Source organism: Phyllobates terribilis, unplaced genomic scaffold (assembly GCF_046119375.1).
Source record: "Phyllobates terribilis strain yellow unplaced genomic scaffold, ASM4611937v1 Scaffold_7__3_contigs__length_470593459, whole genome shotgun sequence".
In the NCBI taxonomy this organism is placed as follows: Eukaryota; Metazoa; Chordata; class Amphibia; order Anura; family Dendrobatidae; genus Phyllobates; species Phyllobates terribilis.
In genome coordinates this window covers 79,730,820-79,752,395 of record NW_027362767.1, presented here as the reverse complement: position 1 = coordinate 79,752,395, position 21,576 = coordinate 79,730,820, and the positions used below count along the sequence as shown (strand labels likewise).

The 21,576-nt window shown below is 40.6% G+C and overlaps 1 protein-coding gene across 1 annotated transcript in view; it reads left to right on the top strand.

The window, feature by feature from the left end:
* The window catches only part of STARD9 (StAR related lipid transfer domain containing 9), a 157,976-nt gene that overhangs the window by 81,312 nt on the left and 55,088 nt on the right, over positions 1–21,576 (top strand). Inside the window, exons 4-15 of the mRNA XM_073638857.1 lie at positions 3,534–3,650; positions 4,230–4,262; positions 6,767–6,828; positions 10,856–10,968; positions 12,918–12,987; positions 13,327–13,399; positions 15,110–15,177; positions 15,248–15,345; positions 15,631–15,831; positions 18,224–18,321; positions 20,762–20,839; positions 21,041–21,115. Coding sequence (XP_073494958.1) covers positions 3,534–3,650; positions 4,230–4,262; positions 6,767–6,828; positions 10,856–10,968; positions 12,918–12,987; positions 13,327–13,399; positions 15,110–15,177; positions 15,248–15,345; positions 15,631–15,831; positions 18,224–18,321; positions 20,762–20,839; positions 21,041–21,115 — 1,086 coding nt within the window. The remainder of the gene's footprint in view (positions 1–3,533; positions 3,651–4,229; positions 4,263–6,766; positions 6,829–10,855; positions 10,969–12,917; positions 12,988–13,326; positions 13,400–15,109; positions 15,178–15,247; positions 15,346–15,630; positions 15,832–18,223; positions 18,322–20,761; positions 20,840–21,040; positions 21,116–21,576) is intronic.

Genomic DNA, 21,576 nt, shown 5'->3' with positions numbered 1-21,576 from the left:
AACTGCAGAGATCTACAGCTGAGGTGGGAGAGTCTGTCCATAGGACAACAATCAGTTGTACACTGCACAAATCTTGCCTTTTATGGAAGAGTGGCAAGAAGAAAGCCATTTTTCAAATATATCCATAAAAAGTCTCGTTTGAAGTTTGCCACAAGCCACCTGGGAGACACACCAAACATGTGGAATAAGGTGCTCTGGTCAGATTAAACCAAAATCGAACTTTTTGGCCACAATGCAAAACGATATGTTTGGCGTAAAAGCAACACAGCTCATCACCCTCAAAACACCATCCCCAGTGTAAAACATGGTGGTGGCAGCATCATGGTTTGGGCCTGCTTTTCTTCAACAGGGACAGGGAAAATGGTTAAAATTGATGGAAAGATGGACGGAGCCAAATACAAGACCATTCTGGAAGAAAACCTGTTGAAGTCTGCAAAAGACCTGAGACTGGGACGGAGATTTATCTTCCAACAAGACAATGATCCCAAACATAAAGCAAAATCTACAATGGAATGGTTCAAAAATAAACGTATCCAGGTGTTAGAATGGCCAAGTCAAAGTCCAGACCTGAATCCAATCGAGAATCTGTGGAAAGAGCTGAAAACTGCTGTTCACAAATGCCCTCCATCCAACCTCCAATGAGCTCGAGCTGTTTTGCAAGGAAGAATGGGCAAGAATTTCAGCCTCTCGATGTGCAAAACTGATAGAGACATACCCCAAGCGACTTGCAGCTGTAATCACAGGAAAAGGTGGCGCTACAAAGTATTAACTCAAGGGGGCCAAATAATATTGCACGCCCCACTTTTCAGCTTTTATTTTTTAAAAAAGTTTAAAATATCCAATAAATTTCGTTCCACGTCACGATTGTGTCCCACTTGTTGTTTCTTCCCCCCAAAAATTAGAATTTTATATCTTTATGTTTGAAGCCAGAAATGTGGCAAAAGGTAGAAAAGTTCAAGGGGGCCAAATACTTTCACAATGCACTGTATATTCACCAAAGTTTGTTGTAGAGCAGTGGTTTCCAAATTATTTTAGAGAAGGGCACCTCAAAGAAATGAAAAGTCCCACTGCAGATCTCTGACCTGTTCTCCACACAACTGCAAGTGTCCAGTTAACGTGTCATCCGTGTGAATGACGTCATGACTGAGACAGAAATCATTGATGGGCTGAACATATTTTTTTAAAATAGACACGATGCCTATGATTTTTATGTAGACTACAAACCAGAAAGGAAACATAAAATCAGAGATTATCTATTTTTTTAAATCTGATTTTTTTTTGTTCATTTATTTTCTTTTTATTTTCATATCACAATCAGTATTAGAAATTTTGCAATTTTCACAGTAGCCACTGGGGCTATTTTAGACCCGTACTTACTGTCCTTACCGGAAGAGTTTTCAGAAGTCTCAGTATCATTACAGGTTAAATTCTAATGACAGGATGCCTTAGCACATGCCAAAAAAAATTGCCAAAAATTTTAAAAAAGTATTTAAGAAAAAAATCTGTTTTGCATTAATGATCTGATTACATATTCCTTTTAAAATGTTCCTTAACCCTGCTCCTATACAATGCACATAAACTCTTTGACAGACCTTAAAATGTATTAAGACTTGAAAAGACTTCAGTACTCCAAAAAATAATTCTGACTTTAGAGTTTATACCCCTGTATAAAGCTGCACTTGCCTGCGCAAACTGTAGGAGGAAAAGATGTTGCTGCAGGGAGCAGATAATAATTTTGACGGACTGTGGGAAGGTAAATTTCTCTTCCCAACTCCTCGCTCTCTGCCCAATGGTACTGACATATGCACTGTGCAAACCAGCTGCTATTACCATAAATCATTCTGCGAAAGCCCAAAAATACAGCTCTGACACCAAGTCACATGTTTACTGTTTCTTGCAAAATCTGAGGACGTATACAAACAATATGTATGTAGGGTAACCTTTTGATACTACTCTCAAGTGGTACATAATTGAATCTACCTTAGGCTCGCTGGCTGTATATGCATTAGCACATGCCGTGATGGCTCTGCACATACCCATAGATGATGTATAGGTACACAGCGGGGGCTAGGTTAGATCAACATTAGCATATGCCATGATGGCTATGTACATACTGTGGTACAGCCAAGCAAGCCGCTCTACACGGAGGTAGACACGGAATACTGTCTCTTTAAGGTTTGGGTTGGTTTATTAAAAACGGCATAAAACAATCTTGAGTTCATAAAGTAAACACAGCCCATCCGGCATAACTGCAAAGCAAAATAAAAAGATACAGCACCGTCCGTATATCGGCCCGGGTCCGGCCACTCAGGGTTAACCACACACAGTTCAGGTTTAGCACAACAAATGCAAAATCCTCTCTCCCTGGAGCTAGCTTCTCCAGATACTGAACACCCCATGACTCAACAGGCTGGCTAGTTAAACCCCAGACCACACCCTGGGGTGGAGATATGGTGAACGACCTCCCACTTGCTCTGTAGTCCTTCACAAAAAAACTGGCCCATTTAAATATGGCTGATTAACCCTCTCTGCATATACCATGCAGGAGAAGACTCCTAGGAGTAGATCAACATTAGCACATGGCACGATGGCTCTGTAGGAGCAGATCAGGTAGTGTAGTAATGAAAGAGATTCGATAAGTAACTGTACAAAGTCACTGTGACCAGCACAATACTCATGTTTTTGTGATTTCTCCATTGTGTAATCAGAGAGGTTTTATTTAAAATATACAACTAAAATGAACGAATAAATAAATATGACTTGTGTATAAAGATAGAAGGATAAACCAATCCACCCTTTTATTTCCCAGCATGACAAAGACATTGAACAGGCTTTGTCTTTTTTCCCTGTTGATCAGGGTGTAGTTGATTTTTCACTGGAACCGGTCCTAGTAAAACACGTGTGCTGCGCAGATCTGGCTTTTATTTGTTATGAATATTCTTGCATAAAAATTACATGTTCTTTATATCAGTAACCACATTAAAGTGCTTGTTTTATCAAAACAGCCCCTTTTCTTACAGCGACAGCCCCAACTCTCATATGGTTGTTGTGGGTCTGGCTGATGGGGCACCCAGCGTTCAGCTCTGATCACCTTGGTGGGAAGCTCTGGTCCCTGCAGGACAGATGTGGTGTATGCTAGTCAGTCATGTAGTAAATGGCCAAACCAGGTCCACTAGAGCTTGAAACCTAATTTTTCTGGGTCTCGTGTGTGGTGGGCCATCATGGCTAAGAGTTATCGGCTGCAGGGTATTTCTTCAGGTAGACCATACGTGGCTAAATGCTCCTCAACTCAAATATATAAAACCATATAATTTGTCATCATGTGATATACAATGTAAGACAGGCTACATATTTCTATAATGGAAGACATTATTTGATCTGTAAATATCAGACAAATAGTCAATGCTACAGAATTCTTGTAAATCTTGGAGCTTTTTGGCCAATTCAGATCAATCCTGAAAGATGTCAACAAATAGGACCAGAAGTGTTGTCTGGTATTAAGCTCCTATGTTCTCGTTTTCTTGTGTCCTCAGGTATTCCAGGACCTTGGCACCACAATTCTTTCAGAAGCCATTAAGGGCTATAACGTGTGTCTGTTTGCCTATGGACAGACTGGCTCAGGGAAGACGTACACCATGATGGGTACTCCGGTAGGTGATTGTATGTTCATGCATCATTCATACGTCTGGATAACGAAAATAATAAATGTGAAGCTGCAATAAGCTCCATTACAGGTGTAAATGAGGCCTATTGACATCCATTTCTGTAGTGATGATTATGCAGCAAGACACTCATTACGATTTTATCTATTATTTATAATTGGAGTTTGTAAAGAGTTGTGTACACTCCCCGTCCTGACACCACACGATGCACTCATGCACGCCAAAGTGCCATTGTGTTTCCTTATATTAACTATTATTTTTATTTATTTTAATAATTCTCCATAAAATAAAGCCTTGATTACATTTTGACTTTCCTTTGTTTATGTTAAAACGTTAATAAATCTCCTTTGAAACTAAAATAAAGCCTTCATGCTGCTACAGAAAAAGTAAAAAATGTTGGCTTTTCCAATGCAACAATAGAAAAAAAAAGTAAATAAAATGCTTGGTCATTTACACCCAAAATGGACTGGTCTCTAAGGATTTTTGCCGGTTTATTTTGATGTCATCAGAATTTTTTTTTTTTTTTTTACAGATGTTTAACTTTTTTTTTCTTTTTATGCTATCTAGGAATCAATTGGACTCACTCCACGCATTTGTGAAGTAAGTACGTTTTGCATTTAAAAAAAAAAATAAAAAAAATCCATCATATACATTTAGTAAATGCAGACGGAAATGTATAGTACATTTACATATGCTAAATACAGGCACAATTCTACAGTAAATGCAGGCACATCCATGCAATGGAGTAGATACAGGCATAAATATACAGTACAGACCAAAAGTTTGGACACACCTCATTTAAAGATTTTTCTGTATTTTCATGACTATGAAAATTGTACATTCAGACTGAAGGCATCAAAACTATGAATTAACACATGTGGAATTATATACTTAACAAAAAAGTGTGAAACAACTGAAAATATGTCTTATATTCTAGGTTCTTCAAAGTAGCCACCTTTTTCTTTGATGACTGCTTTGCACACTCTTGGCATTCTCTTGATGAGCTTCAAGAGGTAGTCACCGGAAATGGTCTTCCAACAATCTTGAAGGAGTTCCCAGAGATGCTTACCACTTGTTGGCCCTTTTGCCTTCACTCTGCGGTCCAGCTCACCCCAACCCATTTCGATCGGGTTCAGGTCTGGTGACTGTGGAGGCCAGGTCATCTGGCGTAGCACCCCATCACTCTCCTTCTTGGTCAAATAGCCCTTACACAGCCTGGAGGTGTGTTTGGGGTCATTGTCCTGTTGAAAAAGAAATGATGGTCCAACTAAATGTAAATCGGATGGAATAGCATGCCGCTGCAAGATGCTGTGGTAGCCATGCTGGTTCAGTATGCCTTCAATTTTGAATAAATCCCCAACAGTGTCACCAGCAAAGCACCCCCACACCATCACACCTCCTCCTCCATGCTTCACGGTGGGAACCAGGCATGTAGAGTCCATCCGTTCACCTTTTCTGCGTTGCACAAAGACACGGTGGTTGGAAGCAAAGATCTCAAATTTGGACTCATCAGACCAAAGCACAGATTTCCACTGGTCTAATGTCCATTCCTTGTGTTCTTTAGCCCAAACAAGTCTCTTCTGCTTGTTGTCTGTCCTTAGCAGTGGTTTCCTAGCAGCTATTTTACCATGAAGGCCGGCTGCACGAAGCCTCCTCTTAACAGTTGTTGTAGAGATGTGTCTGCTGCTAGAACTCTGTGTGGCATTGCCCTGGTCTCTAATCTGAGCTGCTATTAACTTGCGATTTCTGAGGTTGGTGACTTGGATAAACTTATCCTCAGAAGCAGAGGTGAATCTTGGTCTTCCTTTCCTGGGGTGGTCCTCATGTGAGCGAGTTTCTTTGTAGCGCTTGATGGTTTTTGCAACTGCACTTGGGGACACTTTCAAAGTTTTCCCAATTTTTCGGACTGACTGACCTTCATTTCTTAAAGTAACGATGGCCACTCGTTTTTCTTTACTTAGCTGCTTTTTTCTTGCCATAATACAAATTCTAACAGTCTATTCAGTAGGACTATCAGCTGTGTATCCACCAGACTTCTGCACAACACAACTGATGGTCCCAACCCCATTTATAAGGCAAGAAATCCCACTTATTAAACCTGACAGGGCACACCTGTGAAGTGAAATCCATTTCCGGTGACTACCTCTTGAAGCTCATCAAGAGAATGCCAAGAGTGTGCAAAGCAGTCATCAAAGCAAAAGGTGGCTATTTCGAAGAACCTAGAATATAAGACATATTTTCAGTTGTTTCACACTTTTTTGTTAAGTATATAATTCCACATGTGTTAATTCATAGTTTTGATGCCTTCAGTGTGAATGTACAATTTTCATAGTCATGAAAATACAGAAAAATGTTTAAATGAGAAGGTGTGTCCAAACTTTTGGTCTGTACTGTACATGTAATATACAGGCACATACATAGAGTTCAGGTGCACATAAACATATCTTTAATGCAGGCACATGCATCTTCTACATATTACATATAATATTATTATGCTGCTGTTGCTATTATTATTATTATTATTATTATTATTATTATTATTATTATTATGTAATGTATAGTAAATATCCCAAAAAATATATAGTGCATACAAGTACATACATACTGTATATACAATAGCCAATACCCAAAGGAATTCCATTGAAACTGGTATTTTTGCATATTTTGTACCTTAAAGAGGACCTGTCACCAGGTCCAGAGTGAGCAGTTTTTGTTCTTAATTCCACTCCCCTCATTATTCAGTTAATTTTTTTTTATCCAGTATTTGGATCCAGAGATGTGGGGCTTTTTAATTAGTGCTAATTTTTATTATTTTAAGCAGCAGGATCCTCAGGGGTGTCTTTAGGCTGCTCTGCATTATTACCATGTGAGACACACACTCTTGGTGGAGACCATGAAAATTGGCACCAAATTAATAGGCTCATATCTCTAGAACCGTTTGGAATATTTTCAAAAAACAAGAAGCGGATTACTCAGGGGATCTGTGGGAATAAAATAAGAGCAAAAACTGCCCTCTATTGTCTTGGTTGACAGGTTCACTTTAATTATAATTTGACCTAATTAGGTTTTCATTGGGTTCATATTTTCCCAATCCACTGTTGCAGGGTCTGTTCAGTTATAATGACGGCTCTCCAGGTTTTCCATCCTCAAGCCGGATTGAAGTGAGGTGAGTCGTGCTCAATGAAGAAAGTCTTGTAAAATGTAAAAGATGTAATTATACAGCAGGATATGCCATAAATCTCCAGATGAGGTTCCCACCTTCAGGATCTGCACCCATCTCCAAAACTTGCTTCCCCCAATCCCTGTTCTGGAGATTGCTGTTGTAATATGTGACCCTCCGAGTTTAACTCTGATAGAAGAATAACCTTTTGTGCATAGAATAATGATCTTTATTTTTATATAGCGCCAACATATTCTGCAGCGCTTTACATACATTATCATTGCTGTCCCCATCGGGGCTCACAATCTAAATTTCCTATCAGTATATCTTTGAGTGTGGGAGGAAACCGGAGAACCCGGAGGAAACCCACACAAACACGGGGAGAACATACAAACTCCTGGCAGATGTTGTCCTTGGTGGGATTTGAACCCAGGACCTCAGAGCTGCAAGGCTGCAGTGCTAACCACTGTGCCACCGTGCTATACAATCAAAACTCTATTAGCTCATTATAGAAGTCTGAGGTTTCCATATTATTCTCCATGCAACAGGGCGGCTGCACAGATCGGCTTTATAGTCTAATAGTATGGAGAAAAGGTCTGGATGAGAGTGGGATATTTGTGATTCTGTATCCTGAGACAGACCTGTATTTGAATGAAGGATGTTAGACGTCCCAGGTGATCGCTGCTCGTTTCTTCGTGCTATAAGACTAAGGCTACACAGTGACACTGAAATTACAGTGTCGCATGGAGACATCGCTTGTAATGATTTCCTATGGTGTCACATTGCATCCTGCGACTGCACCAAAGAGCTGCAAATGTTTCCAAGCAGTCGGATTTTCCGTTGAAAGGAACTCGCTTACCATAGATTTCAATGCAAGTCACAAGTGGCATACGACTTGTCGCCACTTGGCTGCTTTATTTTACAGCTCTTAAATAGTTGCAAGTCTCAGACAAGTTCCACAGATATTTTTGTTGCACAACATTGGTGAGAATTTCTGTCAATGGTAAATATCTCCTTGTAGCCCTAGCCTTCTGCGTGACTGTAGCCCTAGCCTTCTGCATGACTGTAGCCCTAGCCTTCTGCGTGACTGTAGCCCTAGCCTTCTGCGTGACTGTAGCCCCAGCCTTCTGCGTGACTGTAGCCCCAGCCTTCTGCGTGACTGTAGCCCCAGCCTTCTGCGTGACTGTAGCCCCAGCCTTCTGCGTGACTGTAGCCCCAGCCTTCTGCGTGACTGTAGCCCCAGCCTTCTGCGTGACTGTAGCCCCAGCCTTCTGCGTGACTGTAGCCCCAGCCTTCTGCGTGACTGTAGCCCCAGCCTTCTGCGTGACTGTAGCCCCAGCCTTCTGCGTGACTGTAGCCCCAGCCTTACACATAGATGGACTGTGGTGTTACTAATTAGTGCTGAGCAACCCTGTGTTGATATCTGTGCAGCCGGACATTGACATTACAATTGCAAGCGAGGGAATCTCAAAGTGACTAGTAGCAGGTCCAATCGTGCCTAATGGATTTATATACTGTTTGTGTCAATATCATAGATCATAACGGAAAATAGTTGTGGGCTGTAAATGACAGTTTTGTGTTCTACTGACAAGGGATTTCACATTTGTCTAAATCAATCATCCATGGGTGGAATGCATAGAAAATGTGAACTATATGCTTGTCTCATTACTACACACAATGTAGTTTATAGAAAACAGATGGTGTGGATATATATATAGAACGAGTGATATGTAGTATATATTGTGTGTGCATATACATACAATGGTGTGAAAAAGTGTTTGCCCCCTTCCTGATTTCTTATTCTTTTGCATGTTTGTCACGCTTAAATGTTTCAGATCACAGAACAAATTTAAATATTAGACAAAGATCACACAAGTAAATACAAAATGCAGTTTTTAAATGAATGTCTTTATTATTAAGGGAAAAAGAAATCCATACCTATAGGGCCCTGTAAAAAGTGATTGCCCCTCCCCCATCCTTAAAACATAAATTAAGTGTGGTTTATCACATCTTTGGGTAGCTGAGTTCAATTTCCCTAGCCAGACACAGGCCTGATTACTGCCATACCTGTTCTCAATCAAGAAATCACTTAAATAGGACCTGCCTGACAAAGTGAAGTAGACCAAAAGAACCTCAAAAGCTAGACATCATGCTGCAATCCAAATAAATTCTGGAGCAAATAAGAAACAAAGTAATTGAGATCTATCAGTCTGGAAAACGTTATAAAAACATTTCTAAAGCTTTGGGACTCCAGCGAACCACAGTGAGAGCCATTATCCCCAAATGGTCGAAAACATGGAACAGTGGTAAACCTTCCCAGGAGTGGCCGGCCGACCAAAATTACTCCAAGAGCGCAGCGATGACCCCTCCAAGAGGTCACAAAAGACACCACAACAACATCCAAAGAACTGCAGGCCTCACTTGCCTCAGTTAAGGTGTAATGCAGCAGCTTGCTGCATTGCTAAAATGTCCAGGGGGTGTGTTCTGGCTGACCATTTACCTCCCCCTCAGGTGACTGATCACATGACTGTGACATCATCACAGGTCCCGTGTGCACAGAAGGATATATAAATCCTGGTGGTTTAGAGAGAGAGAGGCCTGGTGAAGTCTGGAAGGCAGAGACTGGATCCCTGTGTTTGAGATACCAGTAGCCTTGGAAGGCAAGAGGCCTGGTCCCTTTTGTGGGACTCCACTAGCCTGGAAGGCAGAGGCTGGATCCCTGTGTTTGAGATACCAGTAGCCTTGGAAGGCACGTGGCCTGGAGGCCACATCTGGAAAGGCTTAAAGCCACAGCTGTGGCAGAACCGAGCTGACAGAAGCAGCTGAGACCCGGCAAAGGTAAATCAGCGCTATGAGTGAATATTGTTGCTGTACCTTGCTGAAGTCTGTATTTGAAGCCAAGTGGGCATAGCTGCCACTGAAAAAGCGCTAGGATACATGTGTAACATTCCTGCGAGCCACTGAGATGGACTATGTTATGAGCGGTTTATGAGGTGTAATAAACTGCTGGACTACATATTACCGGAAAACATTGCATGTGTGCTTTAATTGACCCGGTGAAGTGAGTACCCCGGAGTGATGAATAGCGCTACCTTACAAGGTCAGTGTTCATGACTCCACAATAAGAAAGAGGCTGGGTAAAAATGACATGCATGGCTGAGTTCAAAGACAAAAACCACTGCTGAGCTAACAGAACATAAAGGCTCCTCACAGTTTTGCCAGAAAACATCTTAATGATCACCAAGACTTTTGGGAGAATACTCTGTGGACTGACGAGACAAAAGTTTAACTTTTTGGAAGGTGTATGTCCCATTACATCTGGCTTAGAAGTAACACAGCATTTCAGTAAAGGAACATCATACCAACAGTAAGATATGGTGGTGGTAGTGTGATGGTCTGGGGCTGTTTTGCTACTTCAGGACCTGGAAGACTTGCTTTGGTAAATGGAACCATGAATTCTGCTGTCTACCAAAAAATCCTGGAGGAGAATGTCCGGCCATCTATTCGTGACCTCAAGCTGAATTGGGCACAAATTCCTCCAGAGCGTTGTAAAAGACTCATTGCCAGTTATCGCAAACTCTTGATTGCTGTTGTTGCTGCTAAGGGCCCAACCAGTTATTAGGTTTAGGTGGTAATCACTTTTTCACACAGGGCCCTGTAGGTTTGGATTTCTTTTTCCCTTAATAATAAAGACCTTCATTTAAAAACTGCATTTTGTGGTTACTTGTGTTATCTTTGTCTAATATTTAAATTTGTATTGTAATCTGAAAAATTTAAGTGTGACAAACCTGCAAAAGAATAAGAAATCAGGAAGGGGGCAAACACTTTTTCACATCACTGTGTATAATTTTATTTATTTTTACATATTTTTTCTTACCTGGCTTTTAAGTACCACGGTAAAAGGTCGCTTTAATATCTGTTTTACTAAAAAAAAAAATTGAGTGTTTTCTACTTTTCTCAATGACCATGATAAAGACATTTTATCATCTGAGATTTGTATGTTGTAATCATTAAAAAAACCTTTTTGTTTAAGTTTTCTAGAAATTTACAATGAACGTGTCCGGGATTTGCTGCATCAATCTGATCAAAAGAAACCATATACACTGCGGGTCCGTGAACACCCCGAGAAGGGGCCATATGTGCAAGGTATGATCGAAAGGGACAGCAGATGGGAGGCAAAGTATCACATAAGTACCATAGCCCACAGAAAGGGAACCTGACGGCATGCCCAGTCCCACAAAACCGCCACCATATATTTATTAGTATCTTTTCCTTTTTATTGTCTTATTGATTTATTCCAAAACCCAATGTTTTATAACTGTGCTATAAATAAATAAATAGAATAATGAAAGAATAATTAATGATGACAGAGGTAAGCTGACATGAGATAGCTGTTGAAAGAACGTTGGTTCGGCAGACGGCTATCTCTCCAGACTCCCCCATAAACAGGAACGAGGGTTCAAGTGTTTTCAATGGGGAGAGAGGAATAAAACATCTGGTAGCAGCTTATTTCTCCTGAAATCTAAAGTATTGGCCATTGAAGTTCCAGCTCCCTGATCCTTTGCTACCCCGACATCTATACAGTGTAAGCCGGGAAGCCCATGAACAGTGCATTGTATAGCAAAGTGTTAGTAAATTTATGGCTTGGAGATCTCACCCTTTTTTTTTTTTCATAACCAAATTAGGCTAAAATTGTCGCCTGTGCACGGTTTTTTAGTTCAGTTAGTAAAAACAATACAGTTTTTCTTTATGGGAAAATTTGTGATTTTCAGCACATGACAGTGTGGTAAACCGTTAGATGAATAGAAGTGATTGTAGAGGACGTCTCCTCGAGGCACTGGGTAAAGGACATCAAATCAGAACCAATTGGTTTAGTAGAAAGCATCATGGGGCTCTGAAACCAAACTGAAGATTCAGAGAGAGACATTGATGACTGATAAAGATATAAAAAGTGATGATGTACGCCGGAGCAGACTGTGTGCTGGGATTTAGCACATTGCTGTAGATGACGTATAGTCCTGTCCTCACTGATTCCCGCTGGTAGTAGTTTGCTGTAGTCCTAAATGTGATACCAGCCCCTGATGCCGTAACCCTTGGATGACGCTGTTCTGCTGTTAGTGATAAAAAGCAGATACTCCCCTGATAAAACTTTTTTTGCAAAACTCATGCTTTGTGTTATGTCTAGTGCCAAGGTTTGAGGGGTGCATGGCCCCAAATATCAGGCACCGCACAGAGGCATTGCTTGGATGTGCAGGGCACATGCAGAAGTGGTAAGGAGCCCTTCACCTAACAACCATGGACATTATACATAGATAGAGCAATGAAACAACATATGTAGGGCTGGGAATCACCACATTAAAAAAGTAACTACATAACATCCGTAAAAACTTGCAGGCCAGAGCTGCGCTCCGCACAGTACAGTTATTAGCCTCATTGTGATGCAATGCTGCCCCCTAGAGGATTTCCAAAACTCTTTACAATAGCAGAACTTCAGTTATTTCCTTGTCAGGGGTGGACATACCATTGGTGCAACCACATAGGGGCCCAAATGGTAAAGGAGGGCCCACTTCCACCTCCAAAGCGGTGAACTGCTTATGTAACAGACACATTATTGGACAGAAAAGGACCCATATACTGTTCTTGCTCTCTTCTGTCTGTGTCCATATATTTTTTGTCATGTTGTATTTTCTCGCTGCAGAAAAAAAAGACATGGATTTACAGTAGCAGCAAAGTGAATGAGATTTGTGACACCTCGTGCACACGCTGCTTACTTTTTTTTTCCTCGCAGATTTGAACCATCAAAGCTTTTTTCAACTCTGCAACATGACCTTTCTTTCAGAGTTTTTCACCCATTCAAAACAATGGGAGAAAACACATTAAAAATGCGTCAAAATTGAGCGTATTTTAAGCAACATTTTTACTGCAGAAAAATCTGCTGCAATTTCTCAATATGTGCACATACCCTTCTTCCACATTGGCTTTAGAATGACTTGTGTCCGATGAATGCTTTTACAGTTTATTATTATTGCTTATTTCTCTATATGGTTCTCATTTCCAGACTAATTTATCTGCTGTAATGTCTTTTATCGTCATAGGATTATCACAGCATGTAGTCACTGATTATGAACAAGTTGTTGCTCTCCTAGAGCAAGGAATGGAGAACAGGTAATGTCTCCAGATAATCGTTTATTCTGTATGATACTGTCGATGTTCTGCGCTCACTTGTTTTATTATACAGTGAGTGGTTACATGTCTTGATCAATGCAGTTTCTGCAAATTATTTACACTATTTAAAAGCCTAATCATAGATTCTAAATCCCTAAATCATAGATTCTAAATCCCTAAATCGAGATATTTTGGAGCAGCGTAAGGCTTTACCCGTCAATACATCCATATACAGCTGCTTGTAAATCCATATTGAGTGTTCATAGAGATCCATATTAATTGTTTTCAGCTATTGTAGAACATTACCGGCTTGAAATTGTCTGTTGTCTCTCATTGTAGAATAACTGCAGCTACCCACGTCCATGATGCCAGTAGCCGCTCTCATGCCATCTTTACCATCCAGTACACACAGGTAATTGCTGCACGATCGCAGTTCTTGTGGACCATTATGATCTGATGGTCATGTGCACTACAGATTTGCATTCTTTTCACGACACACTAATATATATATATTTATTTTATTTATTTATTATACACGACTCCACCACAAAGAGAATTATTATCTCTTTCCTTTATAGGGAATATGTCAACAGGTTTATATTGCCCTGTCTGAGGGTAGCATAAAGTAATGACTGAGACCCTTAGTCCAGATTTTTCTCACTTATTGGTCACTTGTAGTAGTTTCCATAAAATTGTCCTTTATTAGTTGTACAGTAAGCTGAGCAGTGGGCTCTTTCCCTCTAGCAGCTGGTTGCCTATTTTATACCTTCGATCAGCAGTGGGGGAAAGCCGCAGCTTGAGAATACAGAGAGCACTTACAGCAATGTGAAATATATGATCACTATGGCTCCCACCTCTGGGACCTGCACATATGTCCAGAACTGGAGTACCCCGATTGCAAGTCCCAGATGGCATCTGACCATTAGTGAGCGGAGAGGTGGCCTCACATGTGCCGCCTCTCCATTCATTGCTATGGGAAATCCGAATACTTTTGGTCAGATGCCAACCAGAATGGAGGATCAATGGACCCCTGTTCTGGACTGAGGTGTGGGTCTCTGAAGTCTTACCCTCAGATGAGATATTTGTGCAATATTTTGTGGATATGCCATAAATGTTTCTCATGTGAGACAGCCCCTTTAATTCTTCCAATGTAAAACCATGATTGTCTTTTGTACTTGAGTGCACATTATATCTGAAAGATACTTGTGTTTATGATCTTCATCCGTGTAGTTTCCTTCTTATGACTGTGGTAGTCAAATAGATGAACTACTGCAGGTAAAATTAAGTATTTCATGTCAGCTGATTAATTGGATGGCTGACCAGGTAATACCAGTGTAAGGATTGCACATTGTGAGGGACATTTTGCTTTGGCTTTTAGCGGGAGAACCCTATGTATGATGTCTTTGTACTATTTGCTCACCTTTAAACTGCAAAAACTCTTACTGTCACTCTTCTTCACTCTCGTCTGGATGACTGCAACTCTCTACTGATCGGTCTCCCTCTTACTAAACTCTCTCCTCTCCAATCCGTCCTGAATGCAGCAGCCAAGGTAGTGTTTCTGTCCAGCCGTTACACCAATGCTTCCCCCTTGTTCCAGTCATTGCACTGGTTACCCATCCGCTACAGAGAACAATTTAAAACTCTCACCACAGAGCTCACTACTGTTTTGCACCACCCTACATCTCCTCACTCATCTCTATCTATCACCCTACCTGTGCTCTTTGCTCTGCAACTGACCTAAGACCAATATCCTTTATAATCGAACCTCCCAATTCTGTCTCAAAGACTTTTCTCGTGCTGCACCAGTTCTTTGAAACGCACTATCCCAAACAATCTGATTTAATATCCAGCCTCCACATTTTTAAGCATGCTCTAAAAACACATCTCTATAGACAGTCCTTATCCCCTTACTTCATTAATCTAACTCTTCCCTGTTCTCCTTTTCTAAATTTTCCTCAAAATCTGTTCCCTCCTATTTATCTGTCTCCACAGATCGGATCGTGCAGCATTATTTGATAACCCCTATTTATTATAATGATGCCTGGTCCATACATGACAAGAACTTTTTGCCTATTGTGTTCCTTTTTTATGATCCTTCCTCGCTCCTTCTTTTTCCCCACAGGCAATATTAGATGATAACTTGCCATCAGAGATTGCCAGCAAAATCCACCTGGTTGACTTGGCAGGCAGGTGAGTCTGAGTCGGGGATGCCGGGGATTTGTTCTGTAAAGCATTGGATATATCCATGTTTTTCTTGTAGTGAAAGAGCTTCTCCAAATTACTGCAAAGACCGTCTCACCGAAGGCTCCAACATCAACCGCTCCTTGGTGACTCTGGGGATCGTCATCTCTGCATTAGGTATTTATCATTATTTATTATTTTGGGGAGGCAAATACTGATAAAATATCTGTGATTACATCTGCCACATAGTGAAAGAGATGCATTCATCTAATGTTTATTTGTTGTACAATAATCACTGCAATTTTCACCGAGTCCCTCTTGCAGCGGTGGGATTTGTGCAGCTACCATACCACACACAACCCACGCTGCCATGACAGTTTTTTCTAATTGCGAACAACCCCTTTAATTATGGTAATTATTTGCCACTAATATCTACAAATGTACATTTTCTGTTCATTGCAGCTCAGAATTCCCAAATGACTAGTAGCTCTCAAAGTATAAACAGCATCCTCAGCGACGGGGATAGCGGCATCCCTGGCAGCCCCTCGGGAAGCAGTGCAGCGGGATCAAGACGACAGCCATTTGTGCCTTACAGAGATTCCATTCTGACTTGGCTTTTAAAGGACAGTCTGGGGGGCAACTCCAAAACTATCATGATTGCCAGTAAGTCACACATTTACATGCTTTGCTTGCTAATGGGACAATTGATCAGATGCTGATTTAGGGCATTCAGATTCTTCCATTTCCTCTTTGCCTTCTAGATAAATGATGACATATTCTAAAGGTAAAATAAAGTCAGCCTGCCTAAAGTGTCCCTTTATTGTCACCAAACCTATGCTACTTCCTGTTTTAAAGGGTTTGTTCACTACTGGACTCTGTCTCCCCCTACTTAATCACTTCAGTGCCCATATAATATAATAACACTCAGTACTCTCCTCCTGCGGTGGCGCAATTCCTGCAATTTCGGCACTGCTATTCTCAGCGGTTCACGTGTCACGTGACCACTGCAACCAATCAGTGGCTGCTGATCAGCTGTTGCCCATCAGTATTACATCAGAGTGGACCTGGACCTGCCGAGAAGAGCACTCCCGATATCGCAGGAACGGCGCCCCTGCGGGAGGTGAGTTTAAATTATTTTTATTTTATATGGATTACTTATGTGAATACATGGGCGCTACCCCAAAGTGGACAGCCCCTTTAACAAATGCATGGGTCCTTTACAAGGTTGCTTGAAAAGGACCCGTGTGTGGGTTAAAACTACGTGTGGTGTATGGTGGTGACAAAAAAACCCCACATATTGGTTGCTAAAACCCTCTTTTTTTCCATTGTTAAATATAGGTTTTTATTAAATCTAAATAGGTGAAAAGAATATTTTTTTTCTTAAAATATCTTATGTATCATTACGTGCTCTTTCTGATACAGTGCTCCTAATCATTACATTCTGGTTGCCTTCAGCGACCATTGTTGGGTGCTTACTGGACACTGAGTAATGAGTCCATTGTATAATTATAATGCAGTAATCTCCTGAGCTCCCCCTAGTGGTGGCTGCAGGCTGACAGAATTTTCTCATTGAAAGTTTGCTGCCAATTCTAAAGATTAAAAAAATCATAGGGCCGGAAACATCAAAATAATCACTTTCATAATTTGCATTCATTGGCAAATTTTAACTTAATGGTAGCACAGTCTGGCGATGGCTTCATTGATAGAGATGAAAATCTAGGAGACTGCACCGACCGCGGAAGGTCTGTGCTGCTATTGAGAGCAAAATTTCTTATCAAACTGATTTAAGAAAAATATACAACATTGAACAGTAGTGCATTAACGATCTGTAAAGCAGAATCCACATCATCTGAAATCCTCCCTCTTAGTCACTCTTCCAGTGTCTGTGTATTCATCAAAAAATATTGCCATTAGTCCTTCTGAGACCGATAGTTCTACAAGCGATCACCGCTAACAATACTGTCACGAGTTTAACTTTATGAAAAACTGGACATAGAGCAGCATTGCCGGACAATTAGTTTCTAATGTAGGATTTTTTTTCTATTAACACAAGAATAAGTGAGTTAAAAACACATAACAAATATGTCAAACACACAGCACACCAGCTTCTACCCGACCCTGGGTTTCGCTGTCTGCTTCATCCTGGGATAAGTGGCTTTAAAGATTGTTGATGCGGAAAAGTTGTGTTTAATCTGTTTTTACTCTAACATAAGTTGAACTGCTATATTGAACGTTACCTTGATCTGATCTTATTGGTTTTATTACACTGGAAAGAGTGTCTGGTTAAATAATTAATTATAGTGATAAATTTGATTAAACTGATTGTCCCCTACTTGCTCAACTACTTCTTCAATGCCTGAGTCTCCAGAATAAAAAAAAAAAAAAAAAGTATACTCTCCTCCCACACTGTCGCTGTACATAATATTGTTTGGTCCAGGTCGGCTGACAGCATAGTAAAGGCAGCAGCCGGTTGGCAACCACTGATTGGCAGTCAGCAACTGCTGATGTCACTCAAGCACAAGGAAAACCAGTGACATCATCGATGTAACGACGGCAGTGCGGGAGGTGAGCATCGGTCTTTACTTTTTAACTCCGGGGACCAGGCATTTAAAAAGGGGTTGTCCAAGTGGTGGACAACAGCTTACAGAAAATTTTTCTTGCAGGCTCCTGCATTATAATTGTTTTTCTGAATATCAGTAGGTACACTTCACCTCAGGATAAAAACTTATCAGCACAGAATTGTGATCCCTAAAAATAATCTGCCATTAAAGTTTTGTGTAGTAAACAAATTTCCAAGTTGGTCGTAGGTCCAGCTCCATCTTATCTTGGTAGAGTCACGTTAGTAGGCCATAATATATTATGTAGCATGTGGATTTATTCTTGTAATATGCACAAGACTTCGCTCAGTATCGAAATCCGTAAACTTTACATCTGTTATAGAAATTATTAATGGACAGAGTACCGTTCGCTGAGCCCATGTCTAGACGTCCATCCATTCTGTATTTATGGTTTAGTATACTATTTTACATTTCATTACATATTCTGGTTATTTTAGCTGTTTCCCCTGCAAGCAGCAGTTACAATGAAACCATGAGCACCTTGCGCTATGCTTCAAATGCCAAAAACATCATCAATAAACCCAGAGTGAATGAGGCAAGTATCGCTAAGTATTACTTTCCTACACTTGTGTGAGCGTAATCATAAGCTTTGATTTTGACTTTCTGTCTGCTGCTGCATTTCATGGTTGGTTAGGATCAGTTCTGTCATTGTCCTTCTTGACCATGGATAAATAAAAAGGTCTTTTGTCCCTGTGCCCTGGCAAGGAATTGAAGCATTGACTTGCGAAAAGGTCCATTGTTTCTGACACAATGTACAAGTGTATGAAAGAAAGTCTTGTAAAGGGATCTTGAGACCCTTTATATAGGTTTATATTTGATACACCCACAGAACTGATACACTTGAACTTGCTTTGCACATTGTTAGTTGCTTTGCTACAATATACAAATAGCAACTTTAAAGAGGTCATCCGGGACAGTTGCTTATATTTAGGAAAGACCATCAATATTAGATCTTCAGGGGTATGACTATCAGCACCCAGTGTCGATCAGCTGCTTAAAGGTACTACAGCACTTAGCAAATGTCACATCTCCTTCATTGGTTACCCGGCACGGCACTATATGTTTTAGCAATGGCTATGCCTGGTATTATAGCGGTATAGCCGCTACTAAGAATATGGATTTGCGCCTGTGACACAGTGAAAAAAAAGTGCAGTGTCCACCAGGGAGTTGGTGCTCGTCCAAACAACTGATTGTGGGGTGCTGAGAGTTGACTTTGTCTTGATCTGGTATTAGTGGCCTATACAAAGGTCCTCTTACCCCCTTTCTACCAGTCCGTGAAGCCACCCTCCACCACATTTCGGCCAAGAATAAAGTGAATCTTTCAGCAGGTTTTTGCTATTTAATCTGAGAGCAGTATAATATAGGACAAGAGAGCCTGATTCCAGGGATTGAAACTTGCTTAGCAGCTTGTTGTAGTTTCAATACAATCAGTGTTTTACCAGCAGGAGATTATCACTGCAGGACTAGTTGTCACATGCCAGGCAGTCCAGCTAATTTGTTTAACCCCGCCCCTACCACTGATTGGCAGCTTGCTGACAGTGTACACAGGAAGCTGCCAATCAGTGGTGTGGGCGGGGTTATACACAGCTTGGTATTCTGCGCCTTCTACATCTTCAGCACAGAAAACACAGATTCTATCAAAACTGCACCAAGCAACCCAGTAAGTGACATATCGCTGGAATCTGGGTCTCTGCCCCTATATCATACCGCTCTCAGATTACATAGCAAACACCTGCTGACATATTCCCTTTAATGTAAAAGTAGCTAATTATAGTATTGAGTCTAATGAACCCACATATTCTTTGCCTAGATTATGGGAAAGGGTCAGTAGTGTCTCAATTCTCCTTTTCCCCAATTAAGACACTTGAGTGTCACCAGACTGGACTAAAAAGTTGAACATGATAAATGCAATTGTCCTCTTTCTGGACTCTCGTTTAGAAGATGAACAGTCACTATTCTTAAAAAAAACAAACAAACAAAAAAAACAACTATTGGATCCTTGAAAAAAGTGTTAATGAAAGTGTGAACAGAGCCTATTTAGTGCAATAAGATGATGTTGTTATTGTATACGTATAATGATGCTTTACAGACAGTGAACAATTCAGTTTGATTAAAACTTTATTATTGTGGTATTATTATGTGTATGTTTAAAGGGAATCTGTCACCCCCCTTGGAGATATCAGACCTCTACTATGGCCATACAGGGTATAGAAAAGTAACTCTATACATTCCTGTTCGGCCCATAGCAGAGGTCTGAATGCAGAGAAAAGCGCTTTAATCAATTCTATTTTGTACAGGCTTGGCGTTCGGGGGATGCCAAGCAATCCCCTAATATGTGATTATTATTCCCCCAAATCCCCGCCTATATGCTTAATTATCATATTCCCCCTCCCCTGCACGTCATATGGCCCTGTGACGTGCACTGTGCTCTTGTGCCGGGCATGCGCAAAGCGCAGCTCACATAGAATATTCCCATTCCTTTTAATGGGAATATTTTTTTTTACACTTGAGTGCTGGGTTAAAAATAATTTTTGCAATTGGGGTTCATTCAATTTTTTTAACCATTTACCTACTATAGCCTTTGTGTTGCGCAGTCTGTTGCTGGCTACTGAATGAGTTAACAGAGAATCCATCTGGCAGCTCGCCATGACAGTCTGACAGAGTTTCTAACTCCTATCTGTCTTTTTCTGAGCTCCCTTCAGCTGATTTAGGACCACAGACCACATCAGAGTGGAAAGTGCCAGGAAACAAAGAGCCTGTAAAAGCAAAACGGTGCAAAATTTGTAATGAAACCCAATTGCAAAAATAATTTTTAGCCCGAAATACTTAAATTTAAGTAAACAAAAAATAAAAAAAAAATCAACCTTTAAGTATATACATTTGACACAGGATGCTTTTAAAGGTTTCTTTATAGTTGCTCTTACAAAGCCTATTACAAAATATTTATAAAACTTTCTCAAAATGTATTTTTTCAGGATGCTAATGTAAAATTGATCAGAGAGCTCAGAGAAGAGATTAACCGATTAAAGGCCATGCTAAGGAATTTTGAAATGGTAAATTCTTCTTCCTGTCGGTGTTTGTGTGTATCTTGCTGGAGGGGGGTCTATAGACGTTGTATATGTCTCTATCTGCTTACTATTTGTGATGAATGTTATGCGTGGCACACAACGCAGTCATATTAAATGTCACTTCTTCTTTACAGAACTGTTTCACTTTGTAAGATATATTATCAAACTTTTTTTTGTCCTATGCAGAGAACTATTAGCCCTGCTTTCAGTGAGGAACGAGATGGAAACCTAACAGAACTGGTGCTACAAAATGAACTAAAGGTAAAGATATAAAGGGTTCTTCTTCTTCTTTTTTTGAGGCTTTACGTATACGTTCCACTACCGCGGGACAATATATTTAATTGTTAGTGAAACCCAGATAACTTATTTCCTAGAAGATATGCAGAAATGGGAAACACTTGCAAGGACTTCTGCAGCGCCCATCCGCCAGATATGTAGCCGACCTCCAATGGCTGTACTGTCTGTAAAGCAGCATTTGCAGAGAGCTAGTGGGGTAAAATGTGCAATAATAGCTGATCGTGGGGGATGCCGGACCGCCAATAATCTGATATTAATGGTCAGTGCTAAGGATCAGTCATCAGTATCATATCATAGGAGAACCCTTGAAGTAAAGGCTAAATTGCATAACTGAAAATATTGGTCTGTCTGCTGTGTCGCCCAGTATGACCAATAGATGGCGTAATGTTCTTGTATAACAGCAAACTGAAAACAAGCTGGTCAGC